Source organism: Orbicella franksi, chromosome 10, assembly GCF_964199315.1.
Source record: "Orbicella franksi chromosome 10, jaOrbFran1.1, whole genome shotgun sequence".
NCBI classification, from domain to species: domain Eukaryota; kingdom Metazoa; phylum Cnidaria; class Anthozoa; order Scleractinia; family Merulinidae; genus Orbicella; species Orbicella franksi.
This window is the reverse complement of record NC_138154.1, coordinates 10,164,794-10,184,524: the sequence shown is the minus strand read 5'-3', so window position 1 is coordinate 10,184,524 and position 19,731 is coordinate 10,164,794. Positions and strand designations below refer to the sequence as shown.

At 37.7% G+C, this 19,731-nt stretch overlaps 2 protein-coding genes across 2 annotated transcripts in view; one reads left to right on the top strand and one right to left on the bottom strand.

The window, feature by feature from the left end:
- Positions 1–34: 34 nt before the first annotated feature.
- LOC145501095 (persulfide dioxygenase ETHE1, mitochondrial-like) lies at positions 35–10,759 on the bottom strand. The gene is made up of 9 exons (XM_081480652.1): positions 10,657–10,759; positions 10,214–10,303; positions 8,977–9,031; positions 6,457–6,602; positions 4,700–4,736; positions 3,186–3,278; positions 2,408–2,497; positions 1,752–1,868; positions 35–1,290 (listed from the first exon to the last, which is right to left on the bottom strand). Exons 1-9 carry the CDS (start codon positions 10,690–10,692, stop codon positions 1,217–1,219), a joined length of 738 nt encoding a protein of 245 aa, XP_081336778.1. The 5' UTR covers positions 10,693–10,759; the 3' UTR covers positions 35–1,216.
- Positions 10,760–10,777: 18 nt separating this feature from the next.
- The window catches only part of LOC145500985 (tectonic-3-like), a 12,628-nt gene continuing 3,674 nt past the window's right edge, over positions 10,778–19,731 (top strand). The window contains exons 1-8 of the mRNA XM_081480559.1: positions 10,778–10,958; positions 11,826–11,937; positions 12,885–12,991; positions 14,469–14,617; positions 15,185–15,287; positions 16,674–16,792; positions 17,643–17,858; positions 19,079–19,210. Coding sequence (XP_081336685.1) covers positions 10,850–10,958; positions 11,826–11,937; positions 12,885–12,991; positions 14,469–14,617; positions 15,185–15,287; positions 16,674–16,792; positions 17,643–17,858; positions 19,079–19,210 — 1,047 coding nt within the window. The 5' untranslated portion in view covers positions 10,778–10,849. The remainder of the gene's footprint in view (positions 10,959–11,825; positions 11,938–12,884; positions 12,992–14,468; positions 14,618–15,184; positions 15,288–16,673; positions 16,793–17,642; positions 17,859–19,078; positions 19,211–19,731) is intronic.

Genomic DNA, 19,731 nt, shown 5'->3' with positions numbered 1-19,731 from the left:
AAGTATGAGCTAGAGTTCCTCTAAGCTCAAGCATTGTGTGACTTTGCAAGTTGGCCAACTCATCTTTTCATGTGTCACGCACGCTTTGTACGATTGACCAGCTCCCCCATCCCCCCTCCCCCCGTTCATGACAAGATGTCTCCGTGTTACGCTACAACGCAATCCAAACACAAATTCAGCTGTTTTATTTTAAAATGTATCGAAGACAATGCTGAGCACTTCTGAGTTTAACGAAGCACCTGTATGTGGCAAAACAACCTGTTTCCGCTTAAGATCTGGAATAACTACGTAGCTAATTAATATTTCCTTCAGTCTTTTCTGTTTGTTATGCTTTGCTTTTTAAGGCATGTTACAAAGTTAATCAAAACTATAACAAAATTCTCGAAAGTGATTGGCTATCAGCAGCCCGATTTGAGCATTACTTGGACAGTGTACGCGTCATGCTTGTAATTGGACAGTACGCGTCATTTTGCGCGGGCTGTTGCGATGCACTTTGTTGAGTAAACTGCTGTGTTTTTCAGCATTCATTACGACGTTTCATCGTTCAGCGATCAATCGATGGTTTGTTCGTTTCCCGAATTTTGTCATAGTTTTGATTAATTGGTAACAGGACATCGTGTCGTCCAATTCAGTCTGTAATCATACTCGTGATTAACAAATCGGATTCCCGCTTCGCGCTCGTCCGATTTTGTCAATCACTCGTATGATTACAGACCGAATTGGACTCCACTCAGTCCTATTACCATTATTTATTACTTCCCAGTGGCTGGTCATTAAAATGCTTTGGCTACTTATTTTCGAGGGCAAAGGAGCTTTACCTTGGAATTTTGCTTTAAGAGCTTCGTCACGTTTGTTCATCTTGAAAAGTTTAGCCTAAATTATTCGAGTTCGTCGTTTGTCAATCCGTGTTAATCTTCTCCATCCTTAACCATCCTTGTTCCTTTATGGTTTATTGTTATTATTACTACCCCTTTGGTGTTTTTCTATCTTACTAAACTGCTATTTTAAGGTTTCTTCAATTTAATGTAATTATGTGCGTGGCCAAAAAACTGAAAATAACGTGACTGAGCTCCTTTTACGGTTAGAAATAAAAGGGTGGATATCAGAAATTTAAAAATTAAAAACTCTCTCTCCAGTCCTTTTCAGTTAGAGATTTTCAGATTGTCAACGCCTGGACTTTTCTCGTTATGACGTCATTGCACTTGCCCCATGCCCCTCACTTATCCATCCTCTGTTTTGACTCGCCCAGTTGGGATGGGCCACACATGACATTTAACGGCACAGCGACATCTGTAAATACAAAAGAGTAACTAAAGAGCTGGTTTCTTTATTTTACATCAAAAGTTAAGATGCGAACAAATTTCAAGACTTATCTTAAGGATACTTTGATAAATCTGGTTCAAAAAAACTTTCAGGACTACCTATCTCAATAAGTAACAGTGCATTGTAGTTACTAGTTAATCCATTACAGTTTCCTCTGAGCTTTAGCCGGGTTAAACTAAAATCCAGCCTGTACTTATCTTTACTCTTACTCATATACAAGACATAAAGTGTTCACTAGCGACAGTTTACAACCAATCCCAAGAAATTCAAAGGACGAAGGCCAGACGGCCCTGTTGGATGACACAAATAATAGATTGAAATCTTTTGCTAATGTCCCTCAATACGGTGGCGATGAAGTCACATGAAAACCAAGAAAATAAAAACAAAACCTTAATATTATTATAGATACATGGAATCATCATGGTTACCCATTTTAGCTGGTCTTGTCAATCCAAGAGCCTCCATGATCTGAACAAACTCTTGTTTTGATTTAGTAAGTCGTGGGTTGTACTTCAATTCCTCGCCAACAGTGGTGGTTGTCACACCTAAAATAAAAATGCCTTAAATTCTCACCAAAATACTGTCTGAGCCTGCGTAATTCTTCAAGCCTATTGTGGTCACCAGACCACCTTTGAAGCGCTCATGATTCAGAAAATTATTAAAGAACTCAATCCATTGGCTTTGAGTTGTGACAGAACATTTCATGTAGTTATTGACCAAAGTAGCTATTGTAAATGTTTGCTTTAGAGTGGCATTGGTTAAAGAAGAAAAGTGGGGATGGCAGAGGGCAGTGAGAGAGAGAGAAAAAAAGAAGGCACAACGTCAGGTTCACCATCTCCTTTGTTGGCACTGAAAAACCAAAACCATGCTATTCATAAGTTGCTTGAACTATGATGGTAATAGTCGAATAGCTCTGATTATTTTTCTATGAAAATCATTATATGTGACAATGAGTTATATTCCTACCATGTAGATAGTAAAACAATTGCATTAATTTTGTAAATCATGGAACTCAGATTGAAAAGATGAAGTTACCTAAACAAACAAAATTACCAGTCGTGTATTAATTAAGTGTTATACAAACCATAATAGTCGTGAGCAGGATAAAGCAAATAATCTTCAGGCAGTGACAGGATCTTACTTCTTACCGAGTCATACAGTGTTTCAGGATTTCCTTTAATTGAAATACAAATGAATCCATTGAATGAATGGACTACCGCAGAATCCCATGTTAATAAAGCCCTGGGCTTATATAACTTCATTTAAGGGATATACATTAGATGGGGGGGGGGGGGGGTTACATCCCGGAGGCTTATATCTAGGGGGGGCTTATATTCGGGGTGACTTATATGTAGAGTAATATCTTTGTTAGCAAATAGGAGGGCTTGTATCCAGGGGGGCTTATAACCGGGGGTCTTATATACAGGGGGAGATTACATCCAGGGGAATTTATATCTGGAATTATATTTGTTAGCAAATAGAAGGGCTTACAACCAGGAGGGGGGGCCTATGTCCGGGGGCTTTAACGCGGTATTTTACGGTATTTATGCATGTACTGTTGTACGAGTAATATATCATTAAACATGTTCAAAAATCGAACTTACATGTACAACAGTCCAGGAGAACCAGCAAGTCTGAAGAGTGACTGACTTAACCGTCAATGGTTTATTTAGTTGGCCAGTAAACCTCTTCAACATTGAATCAATTACCATGACTGACAGTAGTAAGTATGATGTTCTGATATATGGTCCTTCTTGTATTTTTTTGACAGTGCATGACCAGATCCTTGATTCTCAAAGTGGCAACTAAAATGTTACAAATAGGTCAATATAGAAGAAGATATGAGTTAATCACACCCCTACCCTCTTGAAAATCCGTTCGCCCACAGGCTCTGATCAAAAGAGCATCACCAGTAAAGGCCATCCTATCAGTATGATTCACATATGTTACACAACCTGCAATTCAAGAAATAATATAAATATTTTTTGGTCAGTGAAGAAGAAAATGCCAAAAAAATTAAAAACTTGGATTCTCTGAAAAACACTTAGTTACTAGTCTTGTCCTGCTGGCATTGATCATTCAATTTCACTGCTTAATGTTCAATACAGGTAACTACATACAGTACTGTGCATTGAATGTTTATTAATCATACATGGAAATTAACAGTGACAAGACCAAAAGTATGTCTACTTTTAAATTATTAACACCCTTTCCTGCACTCATACTATTATATCAGAAGTCAAGAAAAGTCATCTTTGGCAGGAATGGATAGCCTTCAAGACTAGAATGTTAATTAAATATAAAAGCGGTCCATGCACTGTCTAGTTCCTTGCTGTTAAAGTTGAAGCACCTAACCTCTGACATGATTCACCATAAACCTTTTTTCAAACTCTTGAAATGTCAATTGGCAAGTCCCCTGACATCCTTGGAAATCCTCCCCTCACCCCACCCGGCCTCTCCTTTGGTGTTCAATGGCAGTAGTTTGAGAAGTCTTGGTTCTGACATTTTAACCTCATCCACAGGCAAGTTTACATGTTGTCCACCATTCAAGTTTTCAGCTATACACACATAAATGTACATACCACAGGCAGCCCAGATGTTGAATACGATTAATATGTGACATTAGTCTGTTGGCGATTGTGTTACAATTATAGTCAATTATATAAGACAATGTGTGAGAATGCTTCAAATATTGCTCTACTGTAAATGCTACATGCGGAAAATAATTGAAATAACGTAGCTGCAGTTACTTTGTGTTTGTATTGCGTTATTTTGAGGTGGTTTAGAGCCATTTACGTGAGTTTTACCTTCTGGCGGTTTGCATCCCCCAAAGAGAAATGAAAGGTGGGCAACCTACTGGCCCACGGCCCACACTTAAAGCTCCATAAATTCCACAAAATGACCAGCTCTTGGAATTAATATTCCAATTCTGCTCGGTGTCAAAGTGTAATTGATTATCTCCGCCACAGGATTTGAACTTCTAGCTAAGCGACCATGCCATAGTGACAAAATCACCTCCAGCCATGGAGAGGCACAGGGCAATTTTTGACTGTTTCCAATGAAATTTCCCCAGGGACTGTGGCATGGTGCAATTTGCACGATAAGAAATCCAAATCCTGTGGCCAAAATAATCGATTATGCTTTGAGACAGAGCAGAAATGGAAACCTACAGCCGGATAAGTAAGCTACTTTTATTTCAATTACTTTCCACATGCAGAATTTAGAGCAATTTTCGAGTCATTCTGACTCATACATTGTCTTATAAATGGCTAGAATTGTACCTGTAACACAATAGGCAACAGACTAATGTCACATATTAATGGTATTATGAAGTCTGGGCCACCTGTGGTACATACATGACTTGTATAAAACATACCATTTGTATGTCCTGGAGTGGAGCGGACCTCTAGTGCCTAGGATAAATGAAATTAAAAGAATTAATAAAAAAGTTGAGAGGGAAAAGTGGAGGCCTACGAGACGAGTAGCCAAAATATCTTCTTTCAGATACATTTTGATCTGAGTTTGGGTCAAGTGCCACAACACATGGAATTTTTATGATGTAAACTTATAAATTAAAAGAAATTAATTTCAGCTGTGGCTGAGGCTTGGAAACTTGAAACTGAAGGTAAGTTTTAGAGTGATCAAGAGACCATTGAAAGGAATAGAACTCAATGTGCTTTACAAGTTACACTGAACCAGCTAATCTCCAAGGCTAATTAAATTTAATGATTACTTTTTGTGGGTTACCTTACAATAGATTGTAGAATCATAAGTGATATCATAAGTATTATTTAATTTAATAATAACTACATGTTAATATAATTAATATTATTTGATGATGAAATACTGTATTTTCTCAATTAAATGCCGGACCCCAATTAAATGCTGGCCTCAAAAAAAAAAAAAAGCTGGATCCAAACTGCCAATTTTTAAATAAATGCTGGGTGCGTTTAATCAGGGACCCGACATTGGATTAAGGTCCCAGCATTTACATGTATTTGCGGGCAAGGTCACAAGGGCTGGTTACAAGCAAATTCATATATTGTTTATGTTCTATCTTAGTAGAGTCTTTAGGGCACAAGACATCCACACATACCACAAGCCTTACAACACATTGAGGTCCATCTTAGTCCATCCAAAAGACAGGACACCAACTGAAAAGAAGACGGGCATGGTATACGACATCACATGCAACGACTGCGGAGAGCATTACATTGGCGAGACAACGAGAACTCTGGAGAAGCGACTGGGTGAACATCAGAAACAAACAACATCTGTTTTCCGGGAACACCAGTCTCAGGCCAACCACGAGATTGACTGGGAAGGAGTCAAGATTCTTGATAAAGAGTCAGTAGATATCAAAAGGAAAATCAAGGAGGCCATTCATATCAGATGTGAACGCCCAACACTGAACAGAGACAGGGGCTATGATCTTCCTGCCATTTTTGACAATCTGTTGTCACGTGATTAAACAATTTGCATTCACGTGACAACGTGAGCTCACTTTAATTGCTGATGAAGACTGTGCGATACAGTCGAAAGCTTTGTTTACGATTTTTCAGACCTTGTGACAAGAATAATTGTTCGTTTGTTTATGTTCTGTTTGTTAGTGATAGAAAATAATCTTGATTGCAGCATGGTACACGTGACGTATGTACGGTACCATAATACTATTAACTTTGAGTAATCCAGGTGCAGGATGAAGCAAGTAATCATCCTGAACTGACAAACTGCCCCAGGTCTCCCAGGATCGGTAATAATAACTCAACCTGAAAAAAATGGCTGAAAATTGCATTTCTTGAATAAACGCTGGACCTCAATTAAACTGGTCAAAACTACTGATTCTTAAATAAATTTATGCGGGGGGCATTTTATCGAGAAAATACAGTAACTACATTACATGCAAATTGAAAGCAGGCAGGTAAGCACTGGCGTGATTGGTCACAGGAATATATAAATTATGCAGACATACATGTATCATTCTGACTCTCCTAGCTAACTACATGATTGTACAGTGAATCTCCATGTCTGATTAACAAAATGTGCCAGTTTTGAAAGGAAAGAAAAAAGATCCCCATTAGTTTGGGCAGATGAGGAAGTGAAGTAAACATATCTAAATGCACCACTACTAACCTGGTCTCCAAAGTCAATTTTCTCTCCATCATTTATGAACACATCAGCTGAAGCTCCACTTATCTTAGAGATTACACTTTTGCAGCCCGTGAGATTCTTCAGAATCCCTGTTCCTGTCACATGATCAGCATGAACATGCGTGTTCACTGGTGAAGAAAAAAATAATTATATTAGGAAATTAATAAGAGATCAGTGCCAATCAGGAAGACAGCTGTTTTTCTATTCTCCCATGGATGGGATGCTAGTCCATCACACTTGGTTAATCAATAATTAATTCACCAGTAAGCAGTTATACACCAGGACCAGGTTGCTCTTGAAAAGCCTGATTAAGCTAACCCAGCTGGATAAGCTTGCAAGAATTTGAATTTTTTGCATTCATTGTGCATCTCAATGAACACATTGAAAACTTATTGGGGTGGTCAACCATGTCTCACAGTACCGCCTGAAAGTATTGACCCTCAATAGGACTCCTCTTTGCCGCATGGTCTGACCTTGCATCCGCCGCGGTGGTCAAAAAGTGAAACTGAGGAAAAGACGAGTGCAACCGAACTTTAGCAAACGGTGCGGCACAAAAGACGTGGTAATACCTCGGCGAAAAAAAGTAGTGACTAATTTTTATTGTGGAAGATTGTTTACTTGTAATAAAAGCTGTGAAACTTGTCAATTGACAAACACGAGCAAGCTAAAGCCTGGTTTCACAAGCGATGCATACAGAATTTACGGTTGGTAATAAGACTTTGAATATTCACGAGCCTGGGTAAATTTCCGTCTGTGAGGCATGAGCGGCTGACAGTATCACAGAAAAGATCTACAAATCGGTTGGCTTCGGTTTCTTCTGAACGTTGTGCAAAACAACATTCAGTCATCATCATTTTCTCTTTTAGTTCTCTTAAAATTGCCTTATCTTTTGTTTCAACAAAACTGAATGAAGCGATTGACATTGGTTGCGAAAAATTTTAATTATAACCTACTGACAACAACCCGACAAATGTACACTGACACATGGTTTGCCCCTGTCCTGGAGTCCCAGACATTGGTATGGTGAATTAAACAACTCATTCAATGAATGAACTTGTTTTTATTTCTCGTGAATTCAATCTGAGCAGCAAAGCTGAAAGAAACCAAACACATCCAAACGTTTGCTGAATAATAACCATTTTAAAAGTAAGGATTGCAAAGGAGCGCAGTTCACGACACAGTCAGCAGAACGAGATAACAAAAGCGTGACTTCGCACGTTGAGTTGTTCCAAATTGTTATGGAAATTCAAGGCGATTGTTATTTTACTTTTAATTTCAATGTAGGCCACTTGTGTCTTAAAAACTTTCTTTAACTAGTTAGATGTGTATAATTTGCCTTTAAGTAACATGTCTGCAACAGGCAAATTCAAAAGATTAACAGCATTTGCTCTTAGCATTTATGGGCATTTCACAAACACCATTTACTGGCTGACTCATTCCCAGTCATCTCCATCTCATAAACATCTCCTTTCTCAGCTCTGCATGCGTCTCTTAAGTGTCTCAAGAGAGATGACTGGGGACAAGTCAAGTTTACTCGCGTGAGTGCCAGTGGTGACATCCTACAGTTTCCTCGCTAAGCATTTTGAAATATTCCTTTAGATACGAGCTGCAAAAGTTTTCTTGTTAGCTTTAATTTATTGATTATCGCAAAAAGAATTCTAAAGGAAATGAATTCAGAAATTATAGAATGATTAGATCTACTTTTAGATAAGAAAACCTTGTCGGCCAAGAGATTAAAGAAATTTCATCAGATTGAGCAGAAGCATTCAAGCGCACTCAATTGTCACGTTTTTATGACCTTAAAAACAAAGAAAACAAAAGGCTGTTGAAAAATGACATGCCTTTTTCAATACTAAGGTATTACCTCATCTAAATGCTGCCGCAGCAGGATAAATACCATCCTCGATTTTACCTATTGTAGGTAAAGACGAGGTTGAGTGCGAGAATACGGTGACAATGACACGTGGAGGTCCCGTGGCAGAAAATGGGTCAACACTTTCAGGCGATACTGTACATCTAGCAGGGGGTCACAAATCTTTGTCTTCAAAGAGTAGGTCACTTTTTGGGGCCAATATTCATAAGAAATCTCTCAAATATGTATTCAGTCAGTTAAATATAGCATCTTTAATGTTTCAGTCTGTAGTACTTTCAAAAAGACCTCCCACAAGCTGGATGTTTGGCATGTACATGTAATTAATACAGACTGTAAGTCCTCTGTTGTGAATCATTTGCAAAATATAGCTGCAGACTTTGTTTAAAAGTTGGTCCCGAAGGACACTGTCTTGAGCCTCTTTTATTTCTCTCTATTAGATGACGTACCAGAGGAATAGCCACTCTCTTCAGATGCTGTTGAATTAGCACTGACATTGATGCTGTAATGAAAACTGAGGTGTTCATGTTATAGAGATGTCTGCATGGACAAGTCTGACTGTAACTTCAGGTTAACATGGCTTTTCAGCCAATCAGAATTGGAGTGTACTTCTTTACAATGTACATACTTACTGGCATAAATAAGTTTAAGGTCCAACTCTTTTGCTATCCTTATATCTCTCTCAGCCTGAAAAAGAAAAACAGGATTTCTATAAGGAAAAAGTGAAATTTGATTTTCATAATTGTGATCACAATATACACTTAAGTTAAAGCTCTACTAAAATGAGAAGGTTTCCCTAGTTACCATATTTTTTATTGAAGTACATAATTCGATGTACATTTAGAAACAGTATATTGCTGACATCCGAAAGAGCTTGAAATGGCTGTGGAGAAACTGATCGCCTTGTTCCTAGACCATTTGTAGCTTATTCTCACACTTCCAAGTTTCAATAACAATACAAGAATGGAAACTCTTTTTTCCTTCATTATTGACTGAACAAAAGCAAAGTACAAGCTATAAATAAAAGCAATTTCCATGCAACCCACCTGCAAACTTAAAGGCATCCATGGTCGAGTGTTGATCGGTACCCTCAATTGGCCCGTGATCGATACTTGATCAACACTCCATTGACACCTCAGTTGACACCCAATCGATACTCCATCTACGGCTCAGTCATGAGTCGACTAAATTTTCGATCAATTAATATGTCAGTTGACACTCGGCCGACTACTGACCCACTGTTGATCAAGTGCTGATAGAGTGTGAACCAAGTATCGATCAGGATGTGGACTGAGTATTGATCGAGATATCGATCGAGGGTGTCGATTAAGAGTATCAAATTCAACACTTGACCGTGCATGCCTTTAGAACAGACGCCCTGCAAAATTAACATACACTGTACTTACAGTAAACTGCCACTGATAAAAGTCCAGTGGGCTTAATAATTTGTAACTTCGTGAGAGGTTATGGATTGGCCTTAATAAATGGGGTGAGGGGGGCTTAATTATTTTATGTGGGAAGGGGTTATAAGTGGAATAAAAAGAAAAACGTTTTGAAATGAGCTACGACAGTGTTGATTGAAATCTGTTTTAATAGTTGAGCCTTAATTAAAACATCATAATAAATCAACCTCATTTCATTTGAACTAGAGGGGGCCAATATCCAGGATGGCTAATAATCAGAAGCAAATTTTAAAGCCAGTGAGATATCTTGCGATTTTACCGACTTTATTATATGTAGATGAAGATGTAGATTTTTGGTTTACAGGTAGATGGACTATAGGCGGGGGAACGGCGTTTGTAATGGGAGCGGGGAGGGGGGGGGGGAGCTTACAAGCAAGGTACAGTTTACGGTAAATCATTAACTTACTTGAGTATCAACTGGATCAATAATAACTGCAGCCCTGGTCTTGGGACATCCCAGTAAATAAGTGTAAGTATAAGACTCCAAGTCAAATAACTACAAAAGGAGACACATAAACAAGATTAGTCGCAATCAGAAATCAGTGTGTTCTGAACAGATGAAACATAATGGCCATCCCCCACACACGCCCCCCTTCGCATTGCCTAGCAAACGTCAGAAGATTTCATACTTAATACTTGAAAAAATCTAAATTCCCTTCAAACAAAATAATATATGAATGTCATTGTGATTTGGAATCGTTAAAGAAACGTGAAAACTAGCATGATTACTCATATTTTACTCTGCTGAAGAGAAATAAGTATATGTGTTGCCCAAGCACCAAACATTTTGCACAACCATAACACGACAAAGTGTCCCTCGGGGGCAATTGTGACCCGATCGCAGCTTACCTGCCTAAAGATAACTCTAGCTCTTCCCCCAGCCATTACAATACGATCACCTCAAAGTTTCATGACCGCAAAGACTGGAAATATATTGCTACACGTCCTTTTATCTCATATCTGAAGATAAGGTTTGTCTCCAGTCTTCTCTCGTTACTCTCACGCGCCCAAAGTATTCTGGGATGCATGTTTCTGTGCCAAAATGGCGGCAGATTTGTTTTGCATTAGAGTTTGTGTATTATTTACGTCTTTTCTAGTCTTGACGAGGGGACAAAACAACAGGACTGTATTTTTACCGTCCTCTACTTCAGGTAATTCGTTTACAGTGGTTTTGATACGATACGTGTGTTTTGACACGATCTGCACTCATCGTTTTGTGTAATATTTGTGACCTTTGCATCAGAATTTCATCAATTGGCTATATCCGTATGCGTATACACTAAAACGTGGGAAAGCTCATGAATGCTAAAGGAACTCCTCCCCTAAGGGATCACCGGATCGCTCTCATCCTTGATGGGTATCCGGTCGTGTAGCCCTTAACTCGAATAGCCCGTTAGCCATTTTAAGCCCCCAACCAAAAGTCGATAAACCCTCAAAATAAAAATACAGAATGCAGAATGCAGAATACAAAGCTTTGCTTGGCCAGGGCTCACTTTAATAGCATGGTAACCAGGGGTGCTTTCCATTATGCCAGAGCAACTGATCAGAGACCAGCGGGATTAACCAAGCAAAATCGAACGACATTTTCTATGGTCACTTTCAATTTTCAGCCAATCAGATTTGGGTTGATTAACCTCTGACTCTGTGCAGAATGACTGTCAAGCCAGGAATTGTTCACAGGTTGTCGAACCTTGTGCTGACCAAAAGAATCACAGCCTGAAGAGACAACAATGGAAATCCTGCCTTGCTCAGAGCTTGCTTTTTGACTGGATTCTACAGTTTTCCTCTCTCCTCAAAAATAGTTCTTTTATTTGAGCAATATCCTGGATTTGTGAGACTTTAAAATCAACTTTCACTATTAATTAAGCATTGGTTTTATAACTGTAGTAATGTAAGTGTACATGGATGTTTCATAGAGGGCTGGAGTTGTACGAGTTGATCTTGACTAACTAAATCCTTGTTCGTGTTTTATTTGTTTTTTTTTTTAAATTCTATTATTTTTTTATCCTGAATGACAGGTTGCACCTGTGATTTGACTGGTAATGGCTGTGATGTGAACTGCTGTTGTGACACTGATTGTAGCACAACAGATCAACAGGCATTTACAGAATGCAAAGAAACAGATGTTAAGTATGTATGTTTATTGCAGTCATTATCTAAGCTTCTGTAGGATTGTTTTTTTAAGCCGTTAAGATTTGTGCTCTGTACACCTCACTGGTTAGCAACAAAATGTAAATTTCATTTGTTTTCCACTAATGAAATAATGTCTAAACACAATCTGCAAATCTTGACCTTGGTTAAAAATGTGCAGTTCCGGAAAATATCCATACTCCTCCCACGGAAGGGATTGGAGTTTCCTGGGGGGTGGGGGGTTCTATGAGACCAAAAAATTTAAAGAAATGTATGAAGCTTAACTGGAATTCCCAGAGGGGTGGGGAGGTGTTAGAAAAAATCCCTTCCGTGGGGGAGGTATGGATATTTTCTGGAACTACACAATCTTGTTTCTACTAAGTACTGTGCTTGTACAGAGTCGAAATAATAAATTTTTACACAGGCCAAATTACTATCAAGTGACACTTTGGAATTCCTCTTGGCCTAAAACCAGTTTGAAACAAGTCATTGTTATTAAAAAGCCTAAAAACTCATGTATATGCATTTATTTGAAACAGTTTAATCTGAGCTGATAGGCACAATGGCATAATGGTTTATGAAGGCACCCCTGAAGGTCTACAGTAACCTTAACACCTTATATGAACTTATGATGAGCAAAAGGAGTAAATTTCAAAGAGTTGGGTGTCATGCCTAAAAATAACTTATAATGGATTACCTTGAGTATAACGCCTATATGGGGGATTCACTTTCTTACATGTACCTTGATCTTCTCTTGTTTCATATTAAAAGATTTTGCAGCAGACATCTCTTTAAAATGAAAGGAAAAACCAGCTGACACATTCTGTAGCTATTTGGTCTAAATATCCCCTACAGTGCACATTTTGCAAACTTGAACTGACTATTATACATGGCGTGTATAATACATTCCTTGAACGTTTATTTTTGTAAACACTCTTCCTTTGTAGCCGGGATAGCCGTGTATGTGTCTCCAGTGAAGTTATTTTCAAGCAAAACACGAAATTTACAACTGAAACCACAGGCACAGGACTTTTTTGTATTGTCAGGGACAACTGTAAGTATTTTAATGCTTTTTAAATAGACTGTAATTTAACATGATTACATTTATATAAATTATGTATTTTGTCAGATACATTTGGTTAATAAATAACTTAATTTTCATTTATTTATTAATTAACGATAATTTTCCAGATAGCCATGTTGTCTTTAAAAGCAGCTACATGTACGTTACGGTTTAGGTATCTTGAAAACTTTAGCCTAAATTTTTCACGTTCGTCGTTTTTAATAAGTGTTATTAATCTTGTCCATCATGAACCATCCTTGTTCCTTAGCGGTCTATTACTGTCTTTAAATTGGTGTTTCTCTATCTTTTGTTAGTAAACTGCTATTAATTCAGGTTTCCTTCAGTTTAATGTAATTTTGTACATGTATACAGTGTATATTAACCAAAAAACTCAAAATTATATGGTGACTGGGTTCCTTTAAAACTTCTATTCACCTTGCTTTCATCAATCTTTCTCCGCAGTTCAAATGTAGGGTCTTTCATATATTCACTTGTAATATATTTGAAGGGTTTCGTGCAAAAAGAGCGTATGTGACATTTTGGGCCAATTTTTATTTTTTGCAGGATCGAGCTAATTTTTGGCAGACTGACTTGTTTTGACATGAAAAGCATCATTGCGTAATTGTTTTTCTTGATTTGCGCTTTGTTTTGGAGAAATAACGTATGCAAAAAAACTTAGTTTTCCGAGCAGCATCTTTTGGAGTGAATCCTTCCAAGGTGGATTTTGACGTGGCACAAACTTAAACGGTCACTTTTAGCAGCTTCGACAGCACGGTTTTTTTTAAATAGATGTTTTGATTTTTGAAAGAAGTAGAGAAATAGACTGGAAAAAAAAATTGACCGACCTCGTATTGAACCGGTGTCACGACAAAACAAAATTGCATCCGGCCAGTTCAGTGCCTTATTCGCTTGCGCTAACAAAGCAACAGTAGGAGAACAGTGTAAGTATACGAATAATAAAACTAGCGGCAAATACCATGCTTCAGTGACTTCATTGTTTAGCAAAACAAAGGTTTCTTTTATTTTTCGCTCAACAAAAGATCTCCAAAAGATACCCTTGGAAAACTGAGCTTTTTGCATACGTTATTTCTCGAAAACGAAGCATAAATCAACAAAAACAATGAAGCAACGATGCTTTTCATGTCAAAACAAGTCAGTCTGCCAAAAATTAGCTCGATCCTGCAAAAAATAAAAATCGGCCCAAAATGTCACTACGCCCTTTTTGCACGAAACCCTTCATTTTTTCATCATCTATGGGTATATTACGAACTCACAATGTGACCAGCTCCCAGTTGGCTTGATAGCTCAGTTGGTAGAGCACTGCACCGGTATCGCAGAGGTCATGGTTTTGAATCCCCTTCAGGCCTGAGTTTTTTTCAGGCTTTAATTTCACAACTGCTTAAGTTTTGTGTATAAATGCGATGATCCATCATGTCTTCATGTCATATCTTTGATTGCCATTTTTCAGTTGAAACTCGTAATTTCTACAATGATGTTCAGACTGCCTCTACAAGTGAAGAATTTTCTGATTTGAAAAGTCAGGCCACATCTGCAACTGTTTTTGATTACAGTGAACAACCAGACCCAAGTTCCGAAACATCATCATCATCATACAAGGTATCCAAATCAATTAGAATCACTGAGTTCACAATCAAAATAATCCTCAAAATTTATGAGCGGGCTAGTACACTGTAACTATTAACGTCATCAGCATCACCAGGCTGTTGACATTGTCATCATCATGCAAGATATCCAAACCAGATTAGAATCACTGAGTTCACAATCAAAATAATCCTTAAAGTTATAAGTGGGCTATTGGCCAGGAATTGAAAAGTGGGAATTCATCCAAAATGTGCTACATAGTCTGTTCAAATGAGTACTTTATTAAAGTTAATTTTGAATAAACTTTTGGTAAAACTTCCTTCTAGATTGTCAAACCATGCAGGCAAAATCATCCTCACAGCTGGCCAATTTGTCCAGTGCCCACTCTGCCCTTATACTTAAACCCCTGCCACAGGACATATTTAGTACATGTGTGGAACATTTTAAAAGCCACCCAAAGCAATTCCTGTGCAACCATCTAAATTACTGCATGAAATTGAAGGTTGCTACATGTAATCCTAAAGTAACCAGTTGTAACTTTGTGAACATGTTTTCAGTACTACTAACATTTAATTTGTATAGGTGGGTGATCCAGTGATTCTTATTTTCACTAATGGTGCAAGAGGATTTCTTGCTCTGCCAAAGCCATTGTTTGGAAGTGAATGTGGTGACAATAATGCAGCAGGTATGTACTGTTGTAGTACCGTCAGGAAGAAAAATGAGCCATGCCTAAGATTAAGGATGGTACACTTCCTCCTTGCCTATTAAACAAACTTTCATTTAGTTCAAGCAAAAGTTTGTTTTGTAGCAAAATACAGTGTATAGGTGAAGTTTATAGAATACATGTAGATCTGCAAAATATCGGCAGACATTCGACATAATTTGCTTGAAGCAAAAGTCTGCAATTGTTTTGTCGAACGTCATGGAAAAATACAGTGCACAATCTTTCATTTTTTGCTGCCATCAATCACCAGTAAGTGGACTTCTCAGTAGCTTCAGTAGGTTCAAATGGTCTTGTTTGTCTCATTCCTATGTTAGGGGTGGTGAATGGTATTAAATTGCGAGACTTTGCAAGAATTAGGCAAGACTAGTTAACATTTTTCTTTGCAAGCACAAGTCATTAAATGACTTCTTCAATTGTGAGAGCAAGACTTCAGGTTTGAAGACGTTCAGATTTCATTTATTAAAAACAACAACAACAACAACAAATCTGTACAATGTACATGTACGTTGAGGCTTTCTTAGTCTTGCAAAAAATTGAGCCTGTGAGACAGCTTTGTGAAAAAAATTGATACTGTAAGATGCAAATAACATGTAAAAGAAACATCTAAGAGATTGCAAGACCTGTGAAATTCAGACCCATGGCTTTTGACAGAGTACTCATCACACCTGATGTTTCTTCCTTTTCTTGGCAAGCTTCTGCAAATCATTGAATGTCACTGTGCAGTACTTATGACATGATTGATGGGATTGATAAATGGAGTTGTTAGTTAGGTTGAAAACCGTTGCGTGTTATTCAAAGGCACAGTAATTTGTCATGTGCCAGATTGAGCTCATAAAGTATTTTACTTGTCAACGTGCAGTATGCGCATGTATGATTGTGTGTACAGCTTTACATGTATGCATGTTTGTCATCAACCATCAAGTGGATACTTTTCATTTAAATAAGAGTTCTTATTCTTGTTAAATAAATATATTAGGTAATCGTATGAATGCAAGTGCAATTAAGGTTTTACACTACGAGTGATATTTGAAAATTTTCTCAAAATTGCACGAGCCTTTAGATGAGTGCAATTTCAAACAATTTTCAGATATCACTAGTAGTGTAAATCCTTAATTGCTCGAGCCTTCATATGATTGCTCATTTATTATATTACTGAGAAAATTTTTAAAGCGCTAGGCTAAGCATTAATTTACACTGCAGTGCGAATTAAAGATTTACGAAAAATTGGCCTGCCCTGAGCCAATCACAATAAAAACAAAATTTTGCAAATAAAATGTTTTGTTTTTGAAAATCAATAAAAACTATTTTTAAAAAGTGGGTGACTCTGATATTGGTTTGTTTTTTTAGGATATCGTCAGGATGGTAGCACAGAATGCACTCGAACCATCACAGACCTGGCTTCAGCATGTCAGACACTTGCCCTGCTGAATGCAAAAAGTTATTATGAAGGCTTCAAAGTTGCAAAGGTAATCAGGATCTGCAGTAATGTTATATTTTTAGCCTGCACTTTTACGACATCACATCACATCACCTCCCACATCAAAATATCCTTTATTAAAGTGTCTGGTCATTCTAGTGTCAATGGCAATACTGGGGGGCACAAATGTATGTTCTGCTTGCCTAATGTACATGCACGTGTACAGTAGTGAGGCAGTGTAAGCTACATGTAAACCCCTTTGTATTGCTTCCTCTATTGTTAGTAAAAAGCTTTGTTTTAAGTAAATCTTTATTTGTGAGACAGTGTGCATCAAGTTAAAAAAAGAAAACTAAAACAGTGCTCCAGATGCTGTACACAAAACTGAGTCAAATATAACATTCCAAAGGCTTTTTGAAAATTACTGTACAGTTTTCTGAGAATGGTTAACCAGATCAGTGTCGCAACATATTTTTAAGGTCTACAATACCTGGAGCCTCTGGGATTGTGGAACAATTTTAGAAATGCTTAGGCCTGATTTAAAACTATTAAAGAATTTTAATTTGGCTCTTAGTCTAAGACAGGTTTATAAATAAGATACATGTAAAAGAAATCACATTACAGTTGTTGTGCTGATTTTTGTGCATTCCAGTTGTTTTATTCTCATAAACTCCAGAGTCAAGTTGAAAACTTCAGTAAATATTTTTAAAATTGGCATATTGGATGCTTTCTAGTATCACTTATGTAGGTCTGTAATCCATGCTAAGCTGGCAGAATGTAAAATTTTTGTTATTACACACATTCCATGCCTATTGTGCAAGCTGATTGTTCTTAAAAAATTTAGCCTTTCTCTAGTCTGAAGCTGTCACTGTAAAGCGGGTTCTTTGTTTGTGTTCCAACAGAATCCAGCTGTTGTCTCAAGCAGTAACAGCAGCTCAAACTCAAGCAGCAACTCTAGTAGCTCTGCTGGAAGCACGCCTGATCAAGTGGCTGTGCTATTAAAACAGCCTTTATTATGCAAAACAAACCTTGGTATACCTCGCAACTGTTCCTTTACAGAGCCGCCAAATCCCACTTACGATGCACAAAATAACATGTGTAATGATGTTACATTAGAGGTAAGAAGAAATGTTTTATTCATGATTTAGTTGATACAAGGGTAACCACTGAGGTCCCATAAAATAGAGCATGAAGATTTACATGTTATTTTGATTTTAATCTACTGAGGACATTTAAGTGAAAAACTTCTCAAGTCTGATTGGTTGAGAGCAGTTCGATTTCTGGTTAATTCAGTGCAACTTTGAAATTGAGTACTGCAGTCTTTTGCAATCGTCAGTTATCTTTGTAAATCTTCATTAATCTTTGGTAAGTTTTGAAAAATGTTCCGAAACATTTGTGTGGTCTCCAGACAAGTTTTGGAAAAGCTTTGGAAATCTTTGGAAAGTGGTGACTGAGAAATATTCGGAAAATCGTCATAAACCTTGTTATTAGCATATTTATGTATAATTTGTGAGGATTGTATGTATTAAAAGGAAAATCACTTGGTTGCTTGGAAATGCCTGTTCTCATGTTGAAAAACATTTGACTTGTTCCCTTCAACTTCCTTTTCCGGGCTTGTTCTTGCGAAGAGAAATTTGGTATCTCTGCCCAGGTATGAAATATCCTCTATATAATACAGCGAAACCTGTATTAAGCGGACCCCTTATAAAGCAGACACCCTCTATTAAGTGGACACCAGCTTGAGTCCCTAAATTGTCTTCCCACATTTTCTGAAAAATAAACCTGCATTCAGTGGACACCTCTATTGAGCAGACACCGACACCAATATTAAGCCATTTTGTTGCGCAAAACCTGCAATAAGTGGACACTTGAAGGGCTTTTTACCTCTAAAGGTTCAGCCAAGACTCCTTTAACATTGCTCAGTGATGTCGTTTTAAAGCTACATTGTAAGTGATTATTCCAGATTGATGCATTGATTGACTGGACATTGTGCTATGAGCAGTCTTTGATCTTACACTGTGTTACACTGTGTTACAAAAAGGTTAACAATTTACTATTACTGCAAAACATATTAGAACCTATTTTGAGCAGATGCCCTGTATTTAGCGGACACTAATGAGGGTCTCAAGGGTGTCGGCTTAATACAGGTTTCGCTGCATAGTCACACATATACTACAGCTGTACATGTATGTCTTGTAAAAAGCTGAAAGGGCTCAGCTAGGGTTACTTTACACCTGAGATTCCTCTTACCAGATAGGAGGGAAAGGCTACCCAACACCCAAATCATCTTGCCTCTTTCTGAATTAAATATATCTTTTTTTCTCTTTTTTTTTCCAAGGTATCCTACACTGTACAGTATGCCAATAGCTCAACTGATATTGTATCAGCGAAGGTAGAGTTTTTACTGGGGAGTGTCACAGCGCAAGGTGGACTGGACTTGAGACAGAAAGTGTCTGTCAGTTTTTCAAAGGTACTACTTGTGAATTTATTTCAGTATGGTAAATTGCACTTGCACATTCTATGCGACAGAGAATTTAATGTACTAAAATTCTAGCTTGACTCCGAGACTCAGGGGAATAAAATAAAAGAAATAATTAATCCCTCAACCTCGATGTGATTTCTTTTTTGTTATTCCTTCAAACCTTAGAACTGAGTTAGAATTGTAATATATTAGCCTGTGAGCAGTCTCACGTTTGGGGAGCCCGAATCGAGCAGCGAAGCCGCGAGATGAGAAATTTCTTGGCACCTTTTCACCAGACTCCACGCTGCCAGATCACTTCACTGGCTGACTCGCCCTTCACTACTTGCGTGTGTGACTCAAAGGTGATCAGCATTGTCCTTTTCCTGATTGACTAAGCTTTCGTCCAAGTCAAAAGTAAACAGGCGTAAAAACAAGGTGGCCTGCACTTTTAAACCTTGTAAGAATTAAGGCTAAATTATGTAATACTATTCTTAACTCTCAGAAAACTAATGGAACTTTTTTAACTCTTA